Raw genomic sequence first — 21,767 nt, forward strand, 5'->3', positions numbered from 1 at the left:
TCAGTGGATAGAGCTTCAGCCTGCGGACTGAAAGGTCCCGGGTTCGATTCTGGTCAAGGCCAGGTGCCTTGGTTGCGGGCACATCCCCAGTAGGGGTGGTGCAGGAGGCAGCTGATAGAGGATTCTCTCTCATCAATGTTTCTAACTCTCCCTCTCTCTTCCTCTTTGTAAAAAATCAATTTTTATATATATATATATATATATATATATATATATAAAGCTTCATCTTAGGGTGTTTTAAGAATTGCTGTGGCTGGTGCTGGGGAGCTTGTGGAGAAAAGGGAACCCTCTGCACTGCTGGTGGGAACGCATACTGGTGCGGCCATTATGGAAAACAGTATGGAGTTTTCTCAAACATTTTAAATATGGAACTGCCATTTGACCCAGTGATCCCACTTCTAGGAATATATCCTAAGAAGCCCAAAACACCAATCAGAAAGAATATATGCACTCCTATGTTCATAGCAACACAATTTACAATAGCTAAGTTCTGGAAACAGCCCAAGGGCCCATCAGTAGATGAATGGATAAAAAGGCTGTGGTACATTTACACCATGGAATACTATATGGCAGTAAAAAAGGATCTCTTACCTTTGGAGAGAGCATGGAGTGACCTGGAGAGTATTATGCTAAGTGAAATAAGCCAGTCAGAGAAAGACAAGTATCACATGATCTCACTCACATGTGAAAGCTAATGAACAAGATAGATCCAGAGACATAGAAGCATGGAACAGGCTATGGAATCTCAAGAGGGAAGGCAGTGTGTGTGAGTGGGTGGGAAGAGATCAACCAAGGAACTTGTATGCATATAGGCATAACCCATGGACAATAGTGTGGTGAAGGCCTGGGGTGGGGGAATGAGGGCGGGCTTTTCTATGTTGGGCAACTTGGGAAATTTTTTATGTCTTCATTTTACAACTCAACTGGCATGAAAATTAACTACCAGATGTTGATGTGAAGTGCAAACGAAATGAGGGTTTTGAATTCTGCCTGGCACACAATGAGCACCCAATAGTAACATGGTCATTACATATCATGTAATGTGATGTGTGCTCATCACATTGCAAATTCTACCCTAAACAGATGTCTTAAAATAGGAAAAATAATAAATCAGCCTATCTTACAGGGTTTTAATTTCTCAATTGTCAAAAAAAGTAATTATGAATACACACTACTTTGTTTCATCTTTTATCAGTGTTCTCTTTTCTCTCTTATTAAAGCATGTATCAGGAGGTAAGAAATAGAAATCACTTCCATTTCTTTATCTCCTAACCCTCCTCATGAGCATGATATGCAACTCTCCTAAATATCAAAGTACAAAATAAAGACTATCCAAACAACTAATTCAGTAGACTTTTATTGCTCTTTCAACTTCAATAACATCTCCAAAAAATAGTTTTCTTCTAACAATTATAAAACAAATTTAAAAGGCAGGGTCATTCACATTAGACTTGGAAGAGACTTGTACTTCATATAAATGAAAAATATCAGTTCTACGCTTTAAATGTTTAATTTACTTTGGATTTTATTACAAAAAAAATCATTGTAATTATAAAAGTCATAAAAATTAGAACTGTACTGTGAAATTATACCAAGCTATCAAATATTACATAAATGAACAATAAAATTCAATTTCTACTTATTTAAATATAGTAAACATTGGAAGATAACCCCCTCTACAGAAAAAATCAAAACAAAACAAACTTTCAATATTAAAGCAACAAAAGAAAAGCCAAAACGCAAAAATCAATCAATGCACAAAAATCTGATTTAAAAAACTGGGATTTAACAATTATTCTAAGTCAACTATAGAAGTCAATATGTGCTGATAAATTAAATTTTTAAAGTGATCTTTAGATGATTCCATTTCCAAATATATGTTTTCCTATTGATACTTATATTATTTTTTGAAAAGTTAAAAAAAAATCAACTTTACATTAAATTGTCAAATTTTTAATTCTGAGCACTATTTTAAATTTTGAATGTCCTTAAAGTCTTTAAGTTTACTTTCTAAAAAATAAATAATTGTCGGACTAAACCAAAAGACATTTCACATATTTGTACTGCATATGACAACAACAATGCGATCTATATAAATAAATTTAAAACATTAAATTAAACATTGTTTTAATTAAAATGTTGTATCAATGGCTGACATATCTGAAATCTGAGCACTTTAAAACAGGACTCGTATGTAAAATTCTTGAGCACATTCACAGAACTGATGTACATGATATAATCCCAACAAGACAGCAAGCTCTGGTGTCGTACCTCAGTTTCAGAAACCATTTTCTCTTTGTACAGAATTTTGAACCTGTCTTTGTAAAAGGAAAAAGAAAGCTATTATATACATACAATAAATTTTGAGTACGTGAAGAAAAAAGAAATGTTTTTGGATGAAAAAAATGAATCTTGAGTGGTAAAGAAATCTGCTTTATAAATACACACATTAGGACATTAAAAAAATTCTGTCCTACATGTTTTACAGAAGACTTGGCAAATGTGAACATTGATACGCCACAGCTTTGTTAAACAACTTGAGAGATTTAAGATTTGATAAATCACACACACACACACACACACACACACACGCGCGCGCACACACACACGCACACAAACACCCATTAGAAAGACTGTGTGCTTCACTCGGCATACCTAATATTATTAGAGAATATACAGAATCATCCTTTTATCATAAGGAAGTTAGTTCACTGTTTTTTCAAAAGCTGCTATTTTAGAACGAAGTAGCATTCAAAAAAAGTAAATTTCAGATGGTCAGCATCAGGATTCATTATAGTCTTTGTAAGCAGTGTCTATAAATAAATAAAATAGGGTGGAGAGAAGAATATCCTGAGGTGGCTCTGGAGCCAGGGTATTCAGTAGCACTAAGCTCCATCCTGGAAACCAAGGCATCTAAGAAAGTGCAGAGCTGTGTCTGTGAACTTATTTCGTAAATGGAATATGTACAGGTTGAATTATTTTGCACCTTGAGGTAAATCAGTACATAGCAATTACTAACTGCTCATTTCCACCTATTTAAGGCAACATTTAAGAATTCAATATATGTAGAAATTATATTTTTCACTCTCTGGCAATGAATGCTATCCACGATTGCTATTTTTTCAAAAATATTGGAATAATATAACCATATAAAACAAGCAGTTAATTTCTTAAACTTGAGTTACCTTTGCTTTTCAATGGAGTAGTCATATCAAATCATTTTATAAGTCAAGTAGTCAAAAGAAAGCAGAAACCATTATCAAATTTGAAACGTACTAAAAACGTTTTGAATGCAAAGTATTTTGCAAGTCATGGTTTTTCTGGCACTGGACAATCACTATACATAATTCAATAAAATCACAGAAACACTATGATCCCAGGTAGTTTTCAGTTTAAATTTTAAAATCACAACCTATAAAACAATGCACATTTGTTAACGCTATGATGTCCAGACTTAAGGAAATTATGTGAGGAAATCCTCCTATTCATGTACATCAGGGGAGTTTACAAAATATAGCAGCAAATTTAGGGGGTCTTTGGAAATGATTATGCTGCTATGAACAAAAAGGAATCACTTCAATGGAAGCGCAAGAACAATAACAAGCACCGTGGGTAATAAATACTCTATCATCAACTGTCAATAGAGTAGAACTCGTTTTTAGGCAGTACAAAATGATGCCAACTATGTTTAAGAGTGGCTACATTTGCAACCTCCCATCTGAGGCATAAGTTACATCTGTTATTTTAACTAGAATCTGATAATACAGTCTCAGCGGGTAAATTACATTAGTTATTAAGTATTTTAGAATAGATTTAAAAGCATTCCAAATTGCTAAAGTATCAGCTTTGGGCATTTCTCATGATCCTTTATAAGATCATTCTTCTTACTTTTGTACTTAATTACTAATGATTCAAGGGAGCATTATAATTTCAGTAATATTTTTGTCCTACTATTCATGTCACTATTTTAAATATTTCTGGGGCTTCTCTATATTCATTTAGCTGTCATTAAACTATCCTCTTGCCAAATTAGTTTCACAACCCCATTCATCCAGTCCTACAGGCTTAACAAGAACATTTATTTATTTCATGTGGAGCTAAGAGTAGGAAAAAGATGACTAAAAAGATTTGCTAGAAGTTAAAAGACAGCTCAGAAGATCAAAAACTAAGTAACAAATACTAACACAAAACAGAAAGAATGCCATCAATCTGAGCTATACATAAAATTTCCAAATTCCTTTTAAAATACAAATATGGCAGTGCTTTATATAAAGATGTAAAATCTATCAACTGCTTTCAGATAATAAACTGTAAATGCAATGAGCACCAACTATTTACATTAACAATTTTCTCTATATTTGTTACCTTTTCAAATGTTTGTTTATAATACATAGGCATCATATCAATTAAAATAAATAAAATATTTAAAAATGAAATCACATATAACAATCTATTAAATATCTATACAATAGAAAGAACAATGTAAACAGAAAATGAAAGGTAAATCCTACTAGAATAAAGTAATACTGATCATAAACCCATTTAAGAGAATTCTGACTCCTGATTATTTCATCGTACTACTTATAACAGAAAAATAATCAAAACCTTGAACCTGATACAAACTAAAACCACACCTAAGTAAAAGATAGCAAAGGCAGAGAATAGAGTGAACATTTTGGGCTCTAATAAAGTATTAGAAATCAGGGGGGGAGGGGGGGGGGGAATTTCTACAATGCTAACAAAATTTAACTACTGCAACTAGCATTCTAAAATTCATAAATGTATGACTGGGATGGGGATTAAATTATAAAATCATTTGCAATTTTACTCATCTGAATGAAACCTAGATGTGGAGGTCTTAAAGGTTTAAAATAAAAGGGTCAAAACTATAGCTCATATCTAGAAAGTTTCCATTGTTCTACCTCTATAGCGAAAAAATTCCACCGCTTATGAAACATGATGGGCATCTACATAAAGGAAACATACACGAAGAGAAGCAATGACATGTTAACATTCTGTTCCACAGCATTGGCATAACCATCCTCTATTCTTCCCATAAAGCACTAACACAAGTGAAATAATGTGTGTAACTCAAGTTAAAATTAGAAATATATGGACAAAGTACGTATCACTTAAGATTGGTATGAATCGTCACTGATAAACAAATTTAAATAAATGTACATTGAATGCATGTCCCCACATCTTTCTATTGCAAAACAGAACAATTTTTTTCATCAGAATAAATATTTGAATTGTAAGAACCACACACCTCACTTCTAAACGACTATTTCTTTATATACAAAGTCTCCATGGCACTCCTAACAAACTTCAGACACCACTTTTAAAAACCAAGTGGTCACGCATAAATAGCATGACATACAATATTGTTATAGTGACATGAAATACACACATTATATATATATATATATATATATGTATCTGTATATCTATATATATATAACTCCTCTTGGTTCAATTCTATAGTGAAGTTTCAGCATCCATGTATTTCTTTGTTGGTTCATCTTCAATATTTATTTTCACACTGGTAGGTTTTTCGGGGCTATTTAAAACAAAGAATGAGAATAAATGATTTTTAAATAAATAGATATTACATATGGCTAACAATAAGCATTCATAATAAGCCTTTCAGATGGCTATTAATAATATAAATGTCTTGCTACTATTATTTTACTGCTTTCTTTTCCTATCTGTAAACTTAATTGGAAAGACAAATATTAAATTTCTTAGTTCTTTTAATAGATAATTTTTCCCACTGAGGTTTATGTTTTTCTTACAGCTGAAGAACAGCTCTTTAAATTGCTCAGTATGTTACTATGTTTGATTTATTGCTTTTACTTTATATATGAACAGTGATAGCACTGGACTTTTGTTGCACTGACAAATCCATTAAAAATTAATCTTTATTAACATTTGTAAGCATCAAATAGATTTACTAAAAAAAAAAAAAGTAACACATTTATAAATCTTCTTTTTCAAATTTGGTTCACAAATCTAAGATTAAAATACATATTCTTATTTTCAAAGTTAATACAAAGTACAATAATTCCATGTATATGGATTTAAGTAACTGATTTAATTATACTATTTGAATATATCTGGGATCTGAATTACTTTCAAGAGCATAAAAACACACTTATGTTTTGCTGCCTTCTCCAGACAAAACTAAAGGTACCCCCCCAAATATTTTTTTGTTAAAACAATATAACCCATTCTCTTTCTTCCTATTTGATTTTAAATTGAGGGATAACGTAAAGAAAAGGCAGAAATATAAAAATACTATATTATTACTGTAAGGTAGATATTTATATACATACACGTATCATAACTATATTAAGAATCTGGGCCAGGAGTGCTGACAAGGGGTGAAAAATTAAGAGTATTGAGTGAAATTTTGGCTACATGAAATAACCCAAAATGACAGAGTTAAACTTAAAAATTTTTTAAAGACATAGTGAATAAGGAAATCACCAGTTTAGAAATTAGAACTCAAGAAATGATAACATTAAAAAAAAAAAAAAAGGAGAGATTATGTAGTAGTAACATTCTAAAAGGAGGTAGGGAAAGAATAAAGCAAAACAAAACATAAAATTAAAAAAAAAAACCCTAATCAAGTATCATCAAAAGATGGGGACCAGAAAGATAATAACTAAACAGAAATAACTATGTGACTGCTTGCCTGGAAAAAATTTACCCTGATGCCCAAAAAGAATATATTGACACACAATCTAGAGTCTGGTACAAAGTGTACACAAAATAAATATTTATTAAAAATGAATGAGGCCCCAGCCAGTGTGTTCAGTGGTTAGAGCATTGGCCTGCACACTGAAGGGTGAAGGGTTTGAATTCATTTTAGGTAAGGGCATGTACCTGGGTTGCAGGTTCACTCCCTGCCCCCTCTGGGGATGCATGCAAGGAGCCAACCAGTCAATGTATCTATTTCTCATTCTCTCTCTGTCTCTCTCTCTCTCTCTCTCTCTCCTGCCCCCCTCCCCTTTCTCTCTTCCTCCCCTGCTTCTACTTTGGGAAACAATGGGAAAAAATATCTCTGAGGGTTAACAAAAATAATAATAATGATAATAAATAAATGAGTATCCAGCAAGATTATACCTCATTTCTCCAGACACCTAAGGGATGAAAGTACTAATGATTATCAAAGTGGAATTCCTGAGGTTCAGGCCTTGAAACGAAGAAAAAAGGGTTACATAATAAGAAATATAAGAAAGGGGTTATAAAATGGTTATGTGATATATGGGACATTATAAAACTGAATGGATTTTATAAAAATTCCATGGATTACATTTCTTCCCAAGATCTCCAAAGACATCCCAGGCTAAAACAAAATTAAAAAAAAAATCTTTTATGTTTTCTTCCTGGAACATCAGCGAGCATGACTAAATGTGTTCAATCATAGAATTTATTATTCCCTACTAATTATATTTTTATAGGGTTTCTGATATTTTATATATATGTATTTTATACAATCAGAAAGATATATTCATCTTTATTATAAAATAGCTCAAATCGCCGAAACCGGTTTGGCTCAGTGGTAGAGCGTCGGTCTGCGGACTGAAAGGTCCCGGGTTCGATTCCGGTCAAGGGCATGTACCTTGGTTGCGGGCACATCCCCGGTAGGGGGTGTGCAAGAGGCAGCTGGTCGATGTTTCTCTCTCATTGACGTTTCTAGCTCTCTATCTCTCTCCTTTCCTCTCTGTAAAATATCAATAAAATCTATTTAAAAAAAAAAAAATAGCTCAAATTTTTTGAAATAGAAAACAAATTTTAAAAAACAAAATAATCACTATTTTTACCTGATTCCAGTATCCAGAAAAATGATGGGTTAATAGATGAAAGGAAAAAGGAAGGAAAAGAAGAAAAAAAGTTGGTTTTAGGTAAGGAAAATACAAATTATGTAAATTAAGTTAAACACAATGGTTTTACTGAACAGCTATCCATAAGCAAATTGAAAACTGGCTATTGATAGAAAAATGCGTAAATAGTTACAGCTACCTCGTGTTAGATCTGGTTACTTTGGCATTCTCAGTATTCATGGAAAGTGCCTTCCACTGTGCAGTTTTGGCCATTTCATCTGATATGTTAACAACTGAGGGATCAACACTGAAGAACAAATACACTTTTTTATTAGTATTCAGTACTTGCAAAAGCATTAATAATGTAATTATTATTAATATAATATTTGCTTTCATCAACTTAAAATTAAAAAAACTCTTTGCCATGCACACAAACCAAGGTCTAGCAAGATATCAGAATATTGGGAGTTCCATTATAAACGTCTCACGAGGAAATGCATCTTTCTTTATAGTCAAAACTAGAAGTAAGGCTAATTATATTGGCAATGATGCCCAAAGATGATCATTTTGGCTGTAAGTACACCATTGAAATAACATACAAGAATATATTATTGTGTTAATAAATATAAAAATAATATTGCCTCAAGTCAATTAGAAAACTTATAATTGGCACAAACATTAAGATTATGTTTTTTTAAAGCTCTTTAAACCATTAAAAGAATGCTGGGAAAGGTGACACTTTAAAACTGAAAACAGAGCTCTGAAAATATTTCAACAGGTAATACAAAAAAAACAGGCTTATAAGTACTGATTTTTGCTGGCATTCACATTTTTAGTATCAAAGTATTATATCAAATTAATCAAATGAAAATCAAAAGATCAAAATACAGTCTCATTATAAAAAACAAATGTCTATTTGAAATACTGTAAAAAATTACTTCCAAGCCCTAAGTCCAATATCGATGCTATCCATAATTCATTATGGGCTCACAGTTGTCAGTCACAAGTAATATGGAAGTACTAAAAACACATGAAGTTAACAGAACATATTTGCAAGCTTTTTTTTTTTTCAGCAAAAGAAAAACATTTCATGCAAAAAAACAACAAACACGAATGTCAAGTTAGATGTTAAATTAACAATGTGATGGCAGCTGGGTTGTAAATGACCTAATAACAGTCATTTAGAGGGCGCTAGCTTTGTTCATTCTTTAAATCCGAGTATCATTTTAAATTTAAGACTAGAAAAGTGGGACACGATCATTTTAGAGTCTCTAGAAATGGCTGCTTCATCAGGTCAACTTTTTAAAAGTGCACACAATTTGAATGCCCCAATTCACAATGGCACAGCAATACAACTTGGAACTCTGCCTGCTCTGAAAAAATGTTTCTTTGCTTGGTTGCCAACATCAAATAACTAAAGAGAAGAATTCTTGAAGCACGTTTTAGTTTCCAAATGTCCTCCTTTAAGTCAGGACTTTCCCATCAGTAGACATTAAGACTTTTTTGAAGAAAGTACACATTTTGTTTTCCTCCAAAATTAGATGGAGGAAAGTCTGTTCACATTAAATACATTACTTTCGCATTGTATAGGGCTAAACAGTTTCCAAATAGTGTTATAAATTATCTCGTTGATTTTCATGGCAAGTAATCCAAAAGCAATTAAAATTTTAAATTCTGGCAGATAAACAGGTCAGCCAATTCCTAGTATTCTTGATGTTCAAATTTGAAGGAAAGCATCACTGATCATGGTTTGTGTCATCACTTAAATAATAAAAGTGAATACACACCCATTCTTTTTGTTCAATATCACACAGTTTAAATACAAACTCAAATTCCATTCATCAAGGCCCATGTATAATCACGCTGCAAAAGTGCTAATGCAGGACCAACAGAAATTAAGTAGTAAATAATCTCCCCAAGTTGATGAGTGTCACTAATAACCATAGCAGTTCCCTAAACTCTTTTTAGAGGTACAACCAACAAAGTTATTATATTAATTCATTTAACAAACATTTACCGAATTGAGCAAAGCAGAGCTCTAACTAGCTAATCAGAAATGGGATAAATATTTAGAAATAGAAATCAGTAGTGTGCATAAATAATGTAGGTTTTTAATCTTTTTTAAGTTTACATTTTAATCTTTACGAAAAAAATGTTTACATTTCCCAACCTCTACCTTTAGTTCTTCTTAAATTTAAAATATAAATCACCCAAAGCGCACATGACAAATGAAATATGAAACTTCATTATTTTCCCATAATATGAGCCTTCGCTGCCAGTGGCCAAATCACACCTTTGGACACTAGGAGTTCCCGGGCCTCTAAACAGTTGTATATTGGAAGGTTATCAAAAAATGCATTGCAAAGGTTTACTGTCCAGCACACAATGACCCTAGCTGTACTACTGAGAGAATGAGAATATTCAGAGACTTGTGTGTTGACTTTCAACTTCTCTGAAACTGAAAAAGTGCTGAGACAAGAAAATCTTGTCTACTTGGCCCAGAAATCCAGAGCTCTGGTTCAAGTCCAGCTTCTTCTTCGCTCCTATCTATAACCTGGGAGGGGAAGGAGCAGGAGAATTGCATGAAGCCCTCTTTTAGCTGATATGCCAGACGCAGGCTCTTTTGCCTTTTTAAAAATAGGTACCAGCATTTTAAAGAAGCATTACATAGCTTATTCATGCAATTGACATGTATATATAAAACACATTTTACAAGGTACAGTTGTATCTCACCTGTATTTTAGGGCCTTAACCGGAATCTGCAAGAGACTTCCCCCTTCAAACGGAAGGTGCACAGTGTCGTCGTCAGCTTGAAGCATGCGTTCAGCCTCCTTTAGAGCACACACACACACACAGAGAGAGATTACTTCTCCCGGAAGATTTCAACTCAACTTCCATGTTACAAGTCAACATATGAAGACTAAAGTTTTTTTTTATTTTTTGTCAAAAGATGTTTACTTAAAAGTCTTTTTTGTCATTGTGTATGCCAGATTAAGTCGCTGTAAAAATTAAAGTATACCACCCAGCCAGTGTGGCTCAGTGGTTGAGCATCGACCTATGAACCAGGTTGCAGGCTCCATCCCCAGTAGGGGGCATGCAGAAGGCAGCCAATCAATGATTCTCTCTCATCACTGATGTTTCAATCTCTTTCTCCTCCAGTCCTCTCTGAAATCAATAAAAATATATATATTTTTTAAATTTAAGTGTACCCTAAAATATACTTCTGTATTTAAAGTTAAATTAGATTGTAGACTATGATGTAGAATTATTCTGTGCTACCTATGTTTGTATACTGCTAAATTCTTCTGAATGGTTATTAAATACCCGCATAATATGTAATTTTTTTAAAAGTATTTTTTGTGTCAGGACTATGGATGGGGCAAGTTGGTAAAATGGGTAAAAACCATATTTGGGATAAGTTACCTACTAACTAACCTCTCTCCAAGTTTCCTTACTTGTAAATTGGGGGTAATAAAGTACTTACACTTTATAATAATAAGGTTCTTAGGAGGTCTTAAAGGAGTTCATTCCCATAAAGTGACTGTAATAGTGGCTGCTACTATTTAAAATTTAAAATTTTTGTTTTTACCTCTTTTTCTTTTTTCTTTTTGTCATCTTCCTTCTTTTTCTTACTTTCTGGCATGAGATCATCAAGCCAACTAAGTTCTCTCTTCGTGAAACAAAGATCCATGAGCTTACGTACAAAGACTAATGCAAGAACCTATTAAAAAATGGGGGAGAGAACATTAAATTAAGTAACATTTAAAAATATATAAATTATATTAATTTATTATACATTACTTTATTATATTTAATTTATTAAACACAGAAAAAGTATTTTATAAATTTTATTTTAATATGACTTCATGTACCCTTTTACTTCAAAGGAACTGAGTCCCCTCTGTCTTTCTGCTCAAAGAAAAGATGTAAAGGCATTTTTAACCTTTTCTTATATAAATCCCTTACATTAAAGCAGTTTAAGCACAGCATCTTCACAGTTTAAAAAAGATTATTAACTTTTATGATGACTTTGTACTACATACATTATATAGGTAGAGATAATAACAAAAAAATCTTTGAGCAATGCATGAGAGAACCCATTTTTAGCATTAGGTTCCAATTATATTTGTAAAATATAACTTTCCAATTATATTTGTAAAAAAGACATGTTTTTACTCAGTCTGCTTTTCTTTAACTGTTAATAAGGTTAAAGATGTTTTCAAATGTTCACTGTTTGGATTCCCTTTTCTGTTTTTATTATTTCCTATCCTTTGCCTATTTGCAATTGGTTTTTATGACTTGGTCATGAATTCATAAGAGTTCTGAGTAGTTGAGCAGAGACCGGTTTGGCTCAATGGATAGAGCGTCAGCTTGGGGACTGAAGGGTCCCGGGTTCAATTCCGGTCAAGGGCATGTACCTTGGTTGCGGGCATATCCCCAGTAGGGGGTATGCAAGAGGCAGCTGATCGATGACTCTCTCTCATCGATGTTTCTAACTCTCTATCTCTCTCCCTTCCTCTCTGTACAAAATCAATAAAATATATTAAAAAAAGAAAAAGAAAAAAAAAAGAGTTCTGTGTAGTTGGACAAAAACATGTTATCTGCCTTATTTGTTACAAATGTTTTTTCCAAGTTCACAATCTGATTTTACCATGGACATATAAAACATTTAATTACCATGTTGTCGAATTTATCTTTTTCTTTTACGATTTGGTTTCCCTATCTTTGAAAAGCTACTCTCGAAGACTGAATTATAACAAATATTCTTCAAAAATTTTTACTACAATTTAATAAGTCCTAAATTCATCAAGTTGTTCTGGTTACTTTGCTTATTACACCTGGCTATCATATTTATTCCATAAAATATCCTAACATTGTTTAAAAGTTGTTTAAAAATACAAAATGGTATCTACAGCTCAAAGATTAAAAAACAAACAAGACAAAAGTATAGAAAGTAAAAAAATAGGATCTTGAAAATTATTAGTTTAATAGTAGAAAGGGCTCATTCCTATTTCAAATCACCGAAGTACTTAAAATGGGTTTACTTTGTTTCTTAAGGTCAATTATAAATATTAAAATAATTACTATAAAACATAAAGATGTTATTAATTAGTAACAAAGTGTGAAAAAGAAAACTTACCATCATAGGAAAAACTACTGCAGCAGCCGAAGCTTTGATTACCCACAAAAGAACCAGACAGGTAAGCTGAATGACCGTGAAAATGTGGACCTTCCAGAGAGGCACGTAGCGGAGGTATATCAGGTCAGGCTGATGCTTAGCAGGCATGCCAAATAATTTTATACGGTCGAAAAACTACGTGTGGAATGGAAAACAAAACAAGAAAACATTTTCAACAAAAATATCATTTCTTGTTCAGATAGTACAGGAAAATGTTTCAGGATACAGCATCTGAACCCAGGGGGGGAGAGAAGGGAGGGAGGAATCAGGGCAATGCAATTAATTTAATCTGAAAACTCAAGCCAAAATGCTTTACTTTAGGGAACTGAAATATTTATATAAATTTGTGTGCTATAATCAAATGCAGGAGTCACTTAATCTTTCAACTTGTTCCTAATATGTACAACAAAACAGTAACAACCTTATAAGTTTCTAATGTTACCGATTCTATAAAAATAACCTCAGGTAACAATTACTAATTTTCACCCACTGAAAAGGAAACTGTAAGCAAATTCCTTCGTCTTTTTGAGCTTTCATTTCCTCATTTATAAACTTGGAATAAGATCAGCCCTCTACCTACCTCACATAATTATTGTAAAAAAAAAAAAAAAAAAAAGTGAGTTAGTGAGATCATTTCTTGGCCAGTGGAGAGCAGATACTGGACAGTGTTTAAAAAAATCAAGATGCTGCCCTTGAGAAGTCTTGCCAGCAACTTTAGACAATATGCTTTTCATTACAGGAGGTGGTCATGTGGTACTAACCTTGCTTTATATGCTAAATATTTTACACTAAGGTTAGATTGATATAAATTTTAGTAAATTTCACTGGGTTGTTCTCCAGGAAGTACTATAAATAAGACAAAACAATAGCTAAATCACTGAGTTCCAGCCTTGGTTGGCTCCACTGCTTAGTTAAGAACCCTCATTGTGTCCCTCAATTTGTTTCCTGATTTACAAAATTAGTACTTCTTCCTTCCCTGCTTCCCAATGATGTTTCAAGGATCACAGAAAATAATTCCTGTACTAGCTTTTTAAACTGTATTGCACACATACCAATGGCAGGTATTACCATTTTAATGGAAAAACTAATATCTACCTTTCTTTGTAAACATAGAAATTATTGTTCAGCATATCAGAAACAGCCTTTTTCCCATCCCATCCTTTTTATTTCCCTTCATAATATACTAGTCTTCAATCATAGAGGCCTTTCAAAGATTTCAATTAAAAATAGTTAGGACCATATCAGTTCATAACCTCATTCTTGGGGGGGGAAATGTGCAGTAAGCCAATAGTCACAAGAAAATGTATATTTGAAATCACCAGTTAAGTTGAGAATAAATATTAGAGTTGAGAATAAATCACTACCATCATAAAAATAATCTTTGCAAATGAAGAATTTGTTAAGTTTTTCTACAAAATCATTAAATATTTATGACTTACCTGGATTCCTTTTAATGAGGAAACTCCCATGTAAAGGAAAACACCATAGAGCACAGGCATTGGAATAAACTGTAAGTGAAAGGATCATCATCAGAACCTATGTTACTAAAACAATTTCTCAGCAATTAAGTACACAAAGGCATAGTTGCCAAAAACCTACTGAGACAGAATTGCATGGCCTTCAGTAATGAGATCTAAATTTTCTATAAATAAGAGAAATGCTAGTAGGCAATAATCTCCTTGAAACTTGTTTATCTTCTCCATGTTCCTTCCTAAAAGGGGAGGGAGCATGTTCAGTGGTTAAGAGATTGAACATTACAATCCAACTACTTGACTTAAAGACTCAGCCTCTTTCTTATTGAGCCTTAACTACTCTGTGCTTTCCTGTATCAGAATGCCATGAAAATTAAAGGGTTTCAAATACATAAAATGATTAAAAAAGCAAGTGGTATATATAATATCACTCAAACAGCATTAGTCATTGTTATTTACCGTCACTACCCCTACAGTGTCTACCACTCAATAGCATTTACTGAATATAATAATTGAATCCATCCCTCCAAGAGAAAATTATTTCTTTGGCAGTTAGGAGGATCCCAAATCACGCCTACCTAGTCCATGCCTAGGCATGATACAGGACACTACCAACAGATCCCTTTCATTTCCTCAAAACCACAGTCATCACTCTCATCCAAGGGAGAGAGAGCTGTGAGGAAAAAGACCTAAGAGCTACTAACAACCTAGTATGTCTTTCCTAAGAAACCTGGAGAAAATCTAATCAATATACTCCAGAAATTTCAGGAAAATATTTTATCCATAAAGCAACATTAAAATGCTAAGAAAAGAGAAAAAACAAAAACAAAAACAAACAAAAAAAAAACAGAATGAAAAAAAGCCCCTAAAAATTAAAAGATATTGATGCATACAGTGTACACATATAGCTATGTGGGGAAATAGATAATTACTATATTGGGAATTAAAAGCAATTTTTAAATAGTTATTTTAAATTCATTTTAAAATAATAAACCCATTACAAATTAATATAAAGGACATTTTTATGGAAAAACTGTAATTTAAAAAAAAAATTAAGAAGAGTAGCATTGTTTTGTATTTCTGTAAAATCTCTGCAGTGGGTGGCTTAATAGAGACCAATAAGTTCTCATAGCTGTATGTACATTCAATCTGCTGCAATATGTCACTCTAGCTGAAGGAGATGAAGAAAATTCAGCCTCATACAGTTACATGATTGGAAAGAAAAGGATCTGGCAATCCCTGACAGGGTGTCAGGAACTCCCAGAGACCCTTGAGCTAGACTTTGGAAATCACGGTCTTTGATAAAGACATCCAGTCTAAAGATAATAAAGTGAAAAACAAGATTATGAAAGTATTAAAAACTATAATGGTGGTAATTGCCAAAATAACTCAAAAGACAAAAAAGTAAAATGAGTTTACCTCTGGATATTTCCTTTCAGAAAGAGAGGAAAAATAGCAGGACTAGCTTTTCATTTTAGAGCTTTCTTGATATTCTACTTGACTTACTCTGCCTATATGCAATTAATGCTTTAAAATTTTTTAACTTTAAGAAATTAAAGGGCACCTTCATCAATAGAGAATGGCATCCTCATAAGACCACATGTTTCTCCTTCTGTCCCAAGCACTTCTAACAATAATTCACCACTGCGCAGTAATGGCCCATTTACCTATCTGTTTCACCAACTAGACTGGCAAGTTCTTAAAAGGAGACAACAATGCATCCTCTTTATTATTATATTTGGCGAATTAATAGGCTATTAGAAAGTGCATGAAAAGAGGCCAAAGAATTCTAGTATTAACTATCAATTTTTTTCGTTACTATATAGCATGCACACACATTTATGTACTCTAAGCTTGTATCCTATTGTAGTTTATAAATGGTATGCAACTTTTTACTTAGTAATTTTATTTACAACGAAAATGACTACAGCGACCAAGGGAAAAATGAAGCTGAGCTCTTCCAGGATGGATAGAAAATTTCAGATTAGATATTTAGCTGTGTTTGCTATGGTTATCGTTATCTTTTTAAATCAACGAGATCCAATAGGATGTGTATGGCAACAAGTAGATGTGACTAAAGATGTTAGACAAAGTATAAATTCTTACATAATTCATTTATATTATTAACTGTTCATATTTTTCTATTAAGTGCTTGCTACTACTACTTTTTTTTCATTTATTTTATTAGGAAAATGTATTAATTTAATTAATAGCAATATTATTTTTATATTTTGATCAAATAACTCAGTTTCATTCATTTTTCAATATTTCTTTTTCTATTTATGCTTTTAACATCCTCTGATTGTACTCTTCTTTTAAATCATAAGTCATGGATTAATTCCTTCCAAAACTCTGTAATCTTTAATTTTAATTCTATCCTTTTAAAATTATTTTTTAAATGAATACATCTAATACTGAAATGCCTACTATTCTAAACACCATGCCAAAAGTATTACTTTCCAGGTAAAGTCTAGGAAATAAAATTAATTTTAGATACCTTAATGTTTCATTTTCATACTACCAGGCATAAATTTTACGATAAAGAATATCTTAAAACATTTGCCATAAAGGGATGTTACCTTTAGTACTGACGTCATAAACACAGACAGGCCCATTAGAATGAAAATCACCAGTCCTGTGACCCGCTGTTCGCGAATTCCCAAAAACTTGGGTTGTTCGCCTGGAGCAGAACATTCAGATTCAAGTTTTAAGCTGTTGACATGACTTATTGACAACACTGTTGCAGCCACAAACCATGGAAGTCCCATGACAGAACATACTCCCAACATAACTCCAACCACGAACAAGTCAAGGTGATAGCCAGCTCCTTTCTGGAAAGAGAAATGGACATGAATATTTATAAATCTACATTTTTCTTTCAGGTTAAAATTCTATACTACTCATAAAGAGAGAATGAATTCGTTTTCCCTTTACATCTTTTCAAAAACACTCCAAAGTCTTCAAGAAATTACAATACTTTGAGATAAAATTTAACGGTACCTTCAATTTGTGCTCCTTTCTGTTTATGATTACAGCTGTAATTTGTTGATCCATGAAGATGAGAATGGTGCAAAGCAGAGCCGGAACAGCGGCTATTAATAAGGTCCACCAAGGATTTTCTCCCAATGGGTCTATAATCCAGCCCCTATTTGGATCAGTAGGCTGTTAAAAATAAAAAAATAAATTTTAAAAGAAAAAAGTTTCCTTCTTCTACTGCACAAAATTCCCACAGCATAGACTGTGTCTTTTCCAAGAAAAATGCCCAAGGGATCAGAAAGAACTAGATTAAATCTTGGTATGTACAGTGAATTATTTGCAAAGATGGCCACAAGGACTTTTCCCACCCCTAGACTCGGGTCCCACGTCCGACTCTTTCCATGCAGAGGTGGAGTCTATTTCCCCCCCTTGAATCTGGGCTGAACCAACAGAATAAGGCCAGTGTGACAGAGTGTGGCGTCTTGAGTCTTGATCTGAAAGGACCTTTGCAGCTTCTTTTCTAACCCTCTCGGATCCCTGAGATTAAGCTGCTGGGTGCACCTGGATAAGCTTTCTTCAGGATGTGACACAATGTAGTGAGAGAGGGACAGGAGGCAACCACCCCAGCTGTTTCAGCCACCTGGTCCCAGGCATGTGGAGGTCACTCTGCCCCTCATCAAGACAACTGATTTCTGTGGCCATACAAAATATCACTAGTAAGAGACCAGACCACTACCCAGCTAACCTAGTCCCAGTGGCACAGATTTATGAACAAATAAAGGGCGATTGCTTAAAGGCATTATGCTTTGGGAAGTTTGCAATGCAGGAACAGATAAGTGAAGGGGTGTCATTTTGACATGCTCCTACCTATCTCAAAATGTATAATCAACCTACCTACTAAATCAACTCCTAAACTAAACTGCTTTGGAAATCCTGCAGACTAGTGATCTTGGCATAGTCAGTACTAAGAATTGGGCCTCAGGGACACTATTTTTCAAAGCATCTACTGACAAAAATCTGGCACTTTACTTTATCAGATGCTAATAATTTCAAGGCTATAATGGAAAATTTGTTTTATAGCAAAAAATTTTAAAAGATGGTAAGAGTTTAATATTCTTGAATGATATTAAAATCTACACATTGTTGTTACCTAGACTTCTTATTAAGCCTGTTTTTTCTTTTTGAAAACATTTGTCAACACAAAAAGGAAATTTAATATTTTCTAATTCAGGTATTCAAATGTTCCTACACTGCTATTTATTAAACTGCTTCATATACAATACTGCACATGTGTAAAATATTTTATCTATATATATTTTATCTATATATATTTTATCTATATGTTTACATTCTTAAGAGTTCCTTAAATTGTTTCCCCAAGTATATTTTATACCCCTGAAAATCAGTCTACTACTTGAAAGCTAGATCAATAAATGAATAACAAGTATATATTTAGGAATCTGAATCAGGAAATGGGGCTATGACTACAGGAAAATACATCAATATTTTGAACCAATATTAATTTAGAGTTTCATTTATTTGTACGATTTGGTAAAAATAGAATGACTTTCATATAGCCATCTCTTCCTGGCCTAAAATCTTTAGTGGCTCAAACATGTATGTTTTAAAATAAAGGTCTCCAAACTTTTAAAATTATACAAAACGTATCAAACATATCAAAAGTTTTTTATAAATAAAAGTGAGCACATATACCCAATGGTTCTATATTCATTTACCTGTTATGTTACTAATGTTTCATTATCCATAGAGTAAAAATCATGTAGTGAACAGTATAAGGCTTAATTTTTCTTATTTTTAGATAAAAATGTAAATTAAATTTCTAAATAATCTTGGTGGGTCATTTTCTACCCATGCCTTCTACTTTGGAGATTGCTGGTTTTAAAAATAATATTATTTCTTTTTATCCCAATGAAAGATAAAACAGACTAAAATTATCATTATATTCCTTATTCCTAATCACCTTTAAACCTTCTGCTTCTGAATGAAGTCAGCTAATCTGCTAAATGTAAATATAAGCAGTAACACAAATACTTGACTCTAAGAATAAATTTCAGAAATTATTCAAAAGCTGCCACCTCTTAGACGGGAAAATATTTTTAGGTGCTACATTATGCATACAGTATATTGTACACAAAAGAATTAAGTGTTTGCTATTGAAAATCAAGGGTTCATGGATGTTCACAAAGAGTATCCTTTTTCTTATGGGAAAATATTTGATTCTCTCCTGTCAGATATACTATCCTAAAAATTGAACAAGAATGTCCTTGCTACTCAAAAATTCAAGTTTGATTTAGTTCTTTAAAAGGGAATAAAGAAGGTTTATTTTGCCTGGAAAGAACATCATGAACTTCAGCTATGAGAACAAGGTCAAATTTTTTTAATGTCTCTCAACTCTTCACCATGGATATTTTCATTCATTCTCCAGAATGGACTAGCTTTGATACCTACTTGCTTATTTCCTAAACGGGTCCATTTGCAACTTTTCATCTTGTCATTCTTTTTATATATGTGGGAATAAATGTTTCCTTTCAAGGATCAGCTCTTTGGAGAGATTATGCACAGTTTAAAAATAACTGCCTGCACAGTTTAAAGTAGTTTGGTATGCCTAAGTAACAAATAGCCAAGTGTTTTAATCCTTACCTCGAATTTTTCAGGAACGTGAAGTTTAGGAGAAGGAACTCCTACAAGGTAGTCAATTAGGACCATTATTACTATTGTGAGAAATATAGCAAAGTCACTGATTGTCGATCGCACCTATGTTAAAAAAATTACTTTAATATAAATGCAGATATAGTATGTATCCTTTATAAATAATTCATATCATTCAGATTAAAATATGCCACTAGAAAGTGTGAAGGAGGTTTTAATTAGTGGCAATGTGTCAGTGAAATACATTTATATCTATTATTTTTTTCCAAATATAGAAAACACATTTCACAACTAACCTATCATCTCTCAAAGTACTGCTGTTTTCCTACTGCTAACTCAGACACATAATATACATTTTTACTATGAATATTTTAAGCTATTTGATAAAAAGTATTAACCCCCAAACATTATATTACCAGAACTCCAAAATTATACCCCAATTACCTTAGTAGGAAAGTAGCGCTTGGTCTTGAATTGCTTGAGGAATGAGGACAAAAAAAATGTTGTGAAAAACAAGATAACACACCAAAAGAGCACATCTGGAATATAAGGCCCATGATGACCACAAGCTGATCCTACAAATACACCGTGAAAGGTTTTACATTCCTGGGAAAAAACAGAAAAAGAAGGGATTGAAGGGGATTCTTAGATATCCAATAAAGTATTAATGAATTTCACAGAATCTAAGATGCTACTGATTGTAAGACACACCATCAATTTTATGTATCATTCAGAAAGGAAAAAAACACTTCCAATTCAACTTTAACACACCATCAATTGTTAAGACACATTCTGAGTTCAGAGATGTTACGGTTTGACATTCAGGACATTAGCAGAATATTTGTGGTCTTCTAACTAAGTTGTTAATAAAACAGATGAACCAAAAAAAAACAGAAGGCAGGACAAGTGGGTATGAGCTGTTATAACTGTCAACTCTATGTGTAACCACAGACCTAGTTATACTTCCTTTGAATTTATGAATGTAAGTGGAATTAGAAAAAAAAAAAAGTATATTAACATATTTTTAATAATTATAACTTGGAAGTCAAATATATTCTGTCTTTTTTTTTCCTATACCAACTTCATTTGTTTCAGCCTATACTTTTCCAGGGTATGATATATAAGAATGTGGTAACTCCTCCTTGGTCAACCTAACACTATGTTTTGAAAACACTATATACATCAATCTAGAAGAAAATGTATGTCTACTCAGAAAAAGCTAAAGAACTATCAATAGATTAATAGTTGCAAAATCCTTTAGTTTATAATATACTCACAGAAACAGTGAGATTCCCCCAGGAAATATCATGTGCTGTTATATTATTTTCCGTCCACACCTTCAGAGTTTCGTTGCTAGGGTTAGGAGGTTCAATACATACACATCTGAGAAATTAGAATAGGGTAAAATTTTTAGCATCCTGTATTTCATGTTTACATTTTATTAAATTGATCCCACAAAGTATAGCTTTTGACTTCCTAACTTTTCCATGTTGCAAAGCATGAATAAGAGGAAAACGAAAACACATCAGGAACAATAGAATGGAATGAGGTTTAGCTTACATAAATAAAGCATAACTTTATTCACATAAAGTACAAATAACAGTGAGATGTTACTTGATGAAACTAGTTAGACATATTTCT

General features: G+C 32.7%; 1 protein-coding gene across 14 annotated transcripts in view; it reads right to left on the minus strand.

The window, feature by feature from the left end:
- Positions 1-5,340: 5,340 nt before the first annotated feature.
- The window catches only part of SLC4A7 (solute carrier family 4 member 7), an 83,575-nt gene continuing 67,148 nt past the window's right edge, over positions 5,341-21,767 (minus strand). For 4 of the 14 annotated variants that reach the window (XM_084902444.1, XM_084902442.1, XM_084902443.1 and 1 more), the window contains exons 16-26: positions 21,404-21,509; positions 20,571-20,732; positions 20,118-20,231; positions 17,481-17,642; positions 17,060-17,311; positions 14,448-14,516; positions 12,970-13,143; positions 11,419-11,550; positions 10,563-10,660; positions 8,029-8,136; positions 5,341-5,560 (exon numbers count right to left, since the gene is read on the minus strand). In XM_084902444.1, coding sequence (XP_084758570.1) covers positions 5,479-5,560; positions 8,029-8,136; positions 10,563-10,660; positions 11,419-11,550; positions 12,970-13,143; positions 14,448-14,516; positions 17,060-17,311; positions 17,481-17,642; positions 20,118-20,231; positions 20,571-20,732; positions 21,404-21,509 — 1,459 coding nt within the window. In that variant the 3' untranslated portion in view covers positions 5,341-5,478. The remainder of the gene's footprint in view (positions 5,561-8,028; positions 8,137-10,562; positions 10,661-11,418; positions 11,551-12,969; positions 13,144-14,447; positions 14,517-17,059; positions 17,312-17,480; positions 17,643-20,117; positions 20,232-20,570; positions 20,733-21,403; positions 21,510-21,767) is intronic. The other 10 variants (XM_084902448.1, XM_084902446.1, XM_084902447.1 and 7 more) reach the window with 4 other exon arrangements.

Source organism: Pipistrellus hanaki, assembly GCF_964339955.1.
Source record: "Pipistrellus hanaki genome assembly, chromosome: 13".
Lineage (NCBI taxonomy): Eukaryota > Metazoa > Chordata > Mammalia > Chiroptera > Vespertilionidae > Pipistrellus > Pipistrellus hanaki.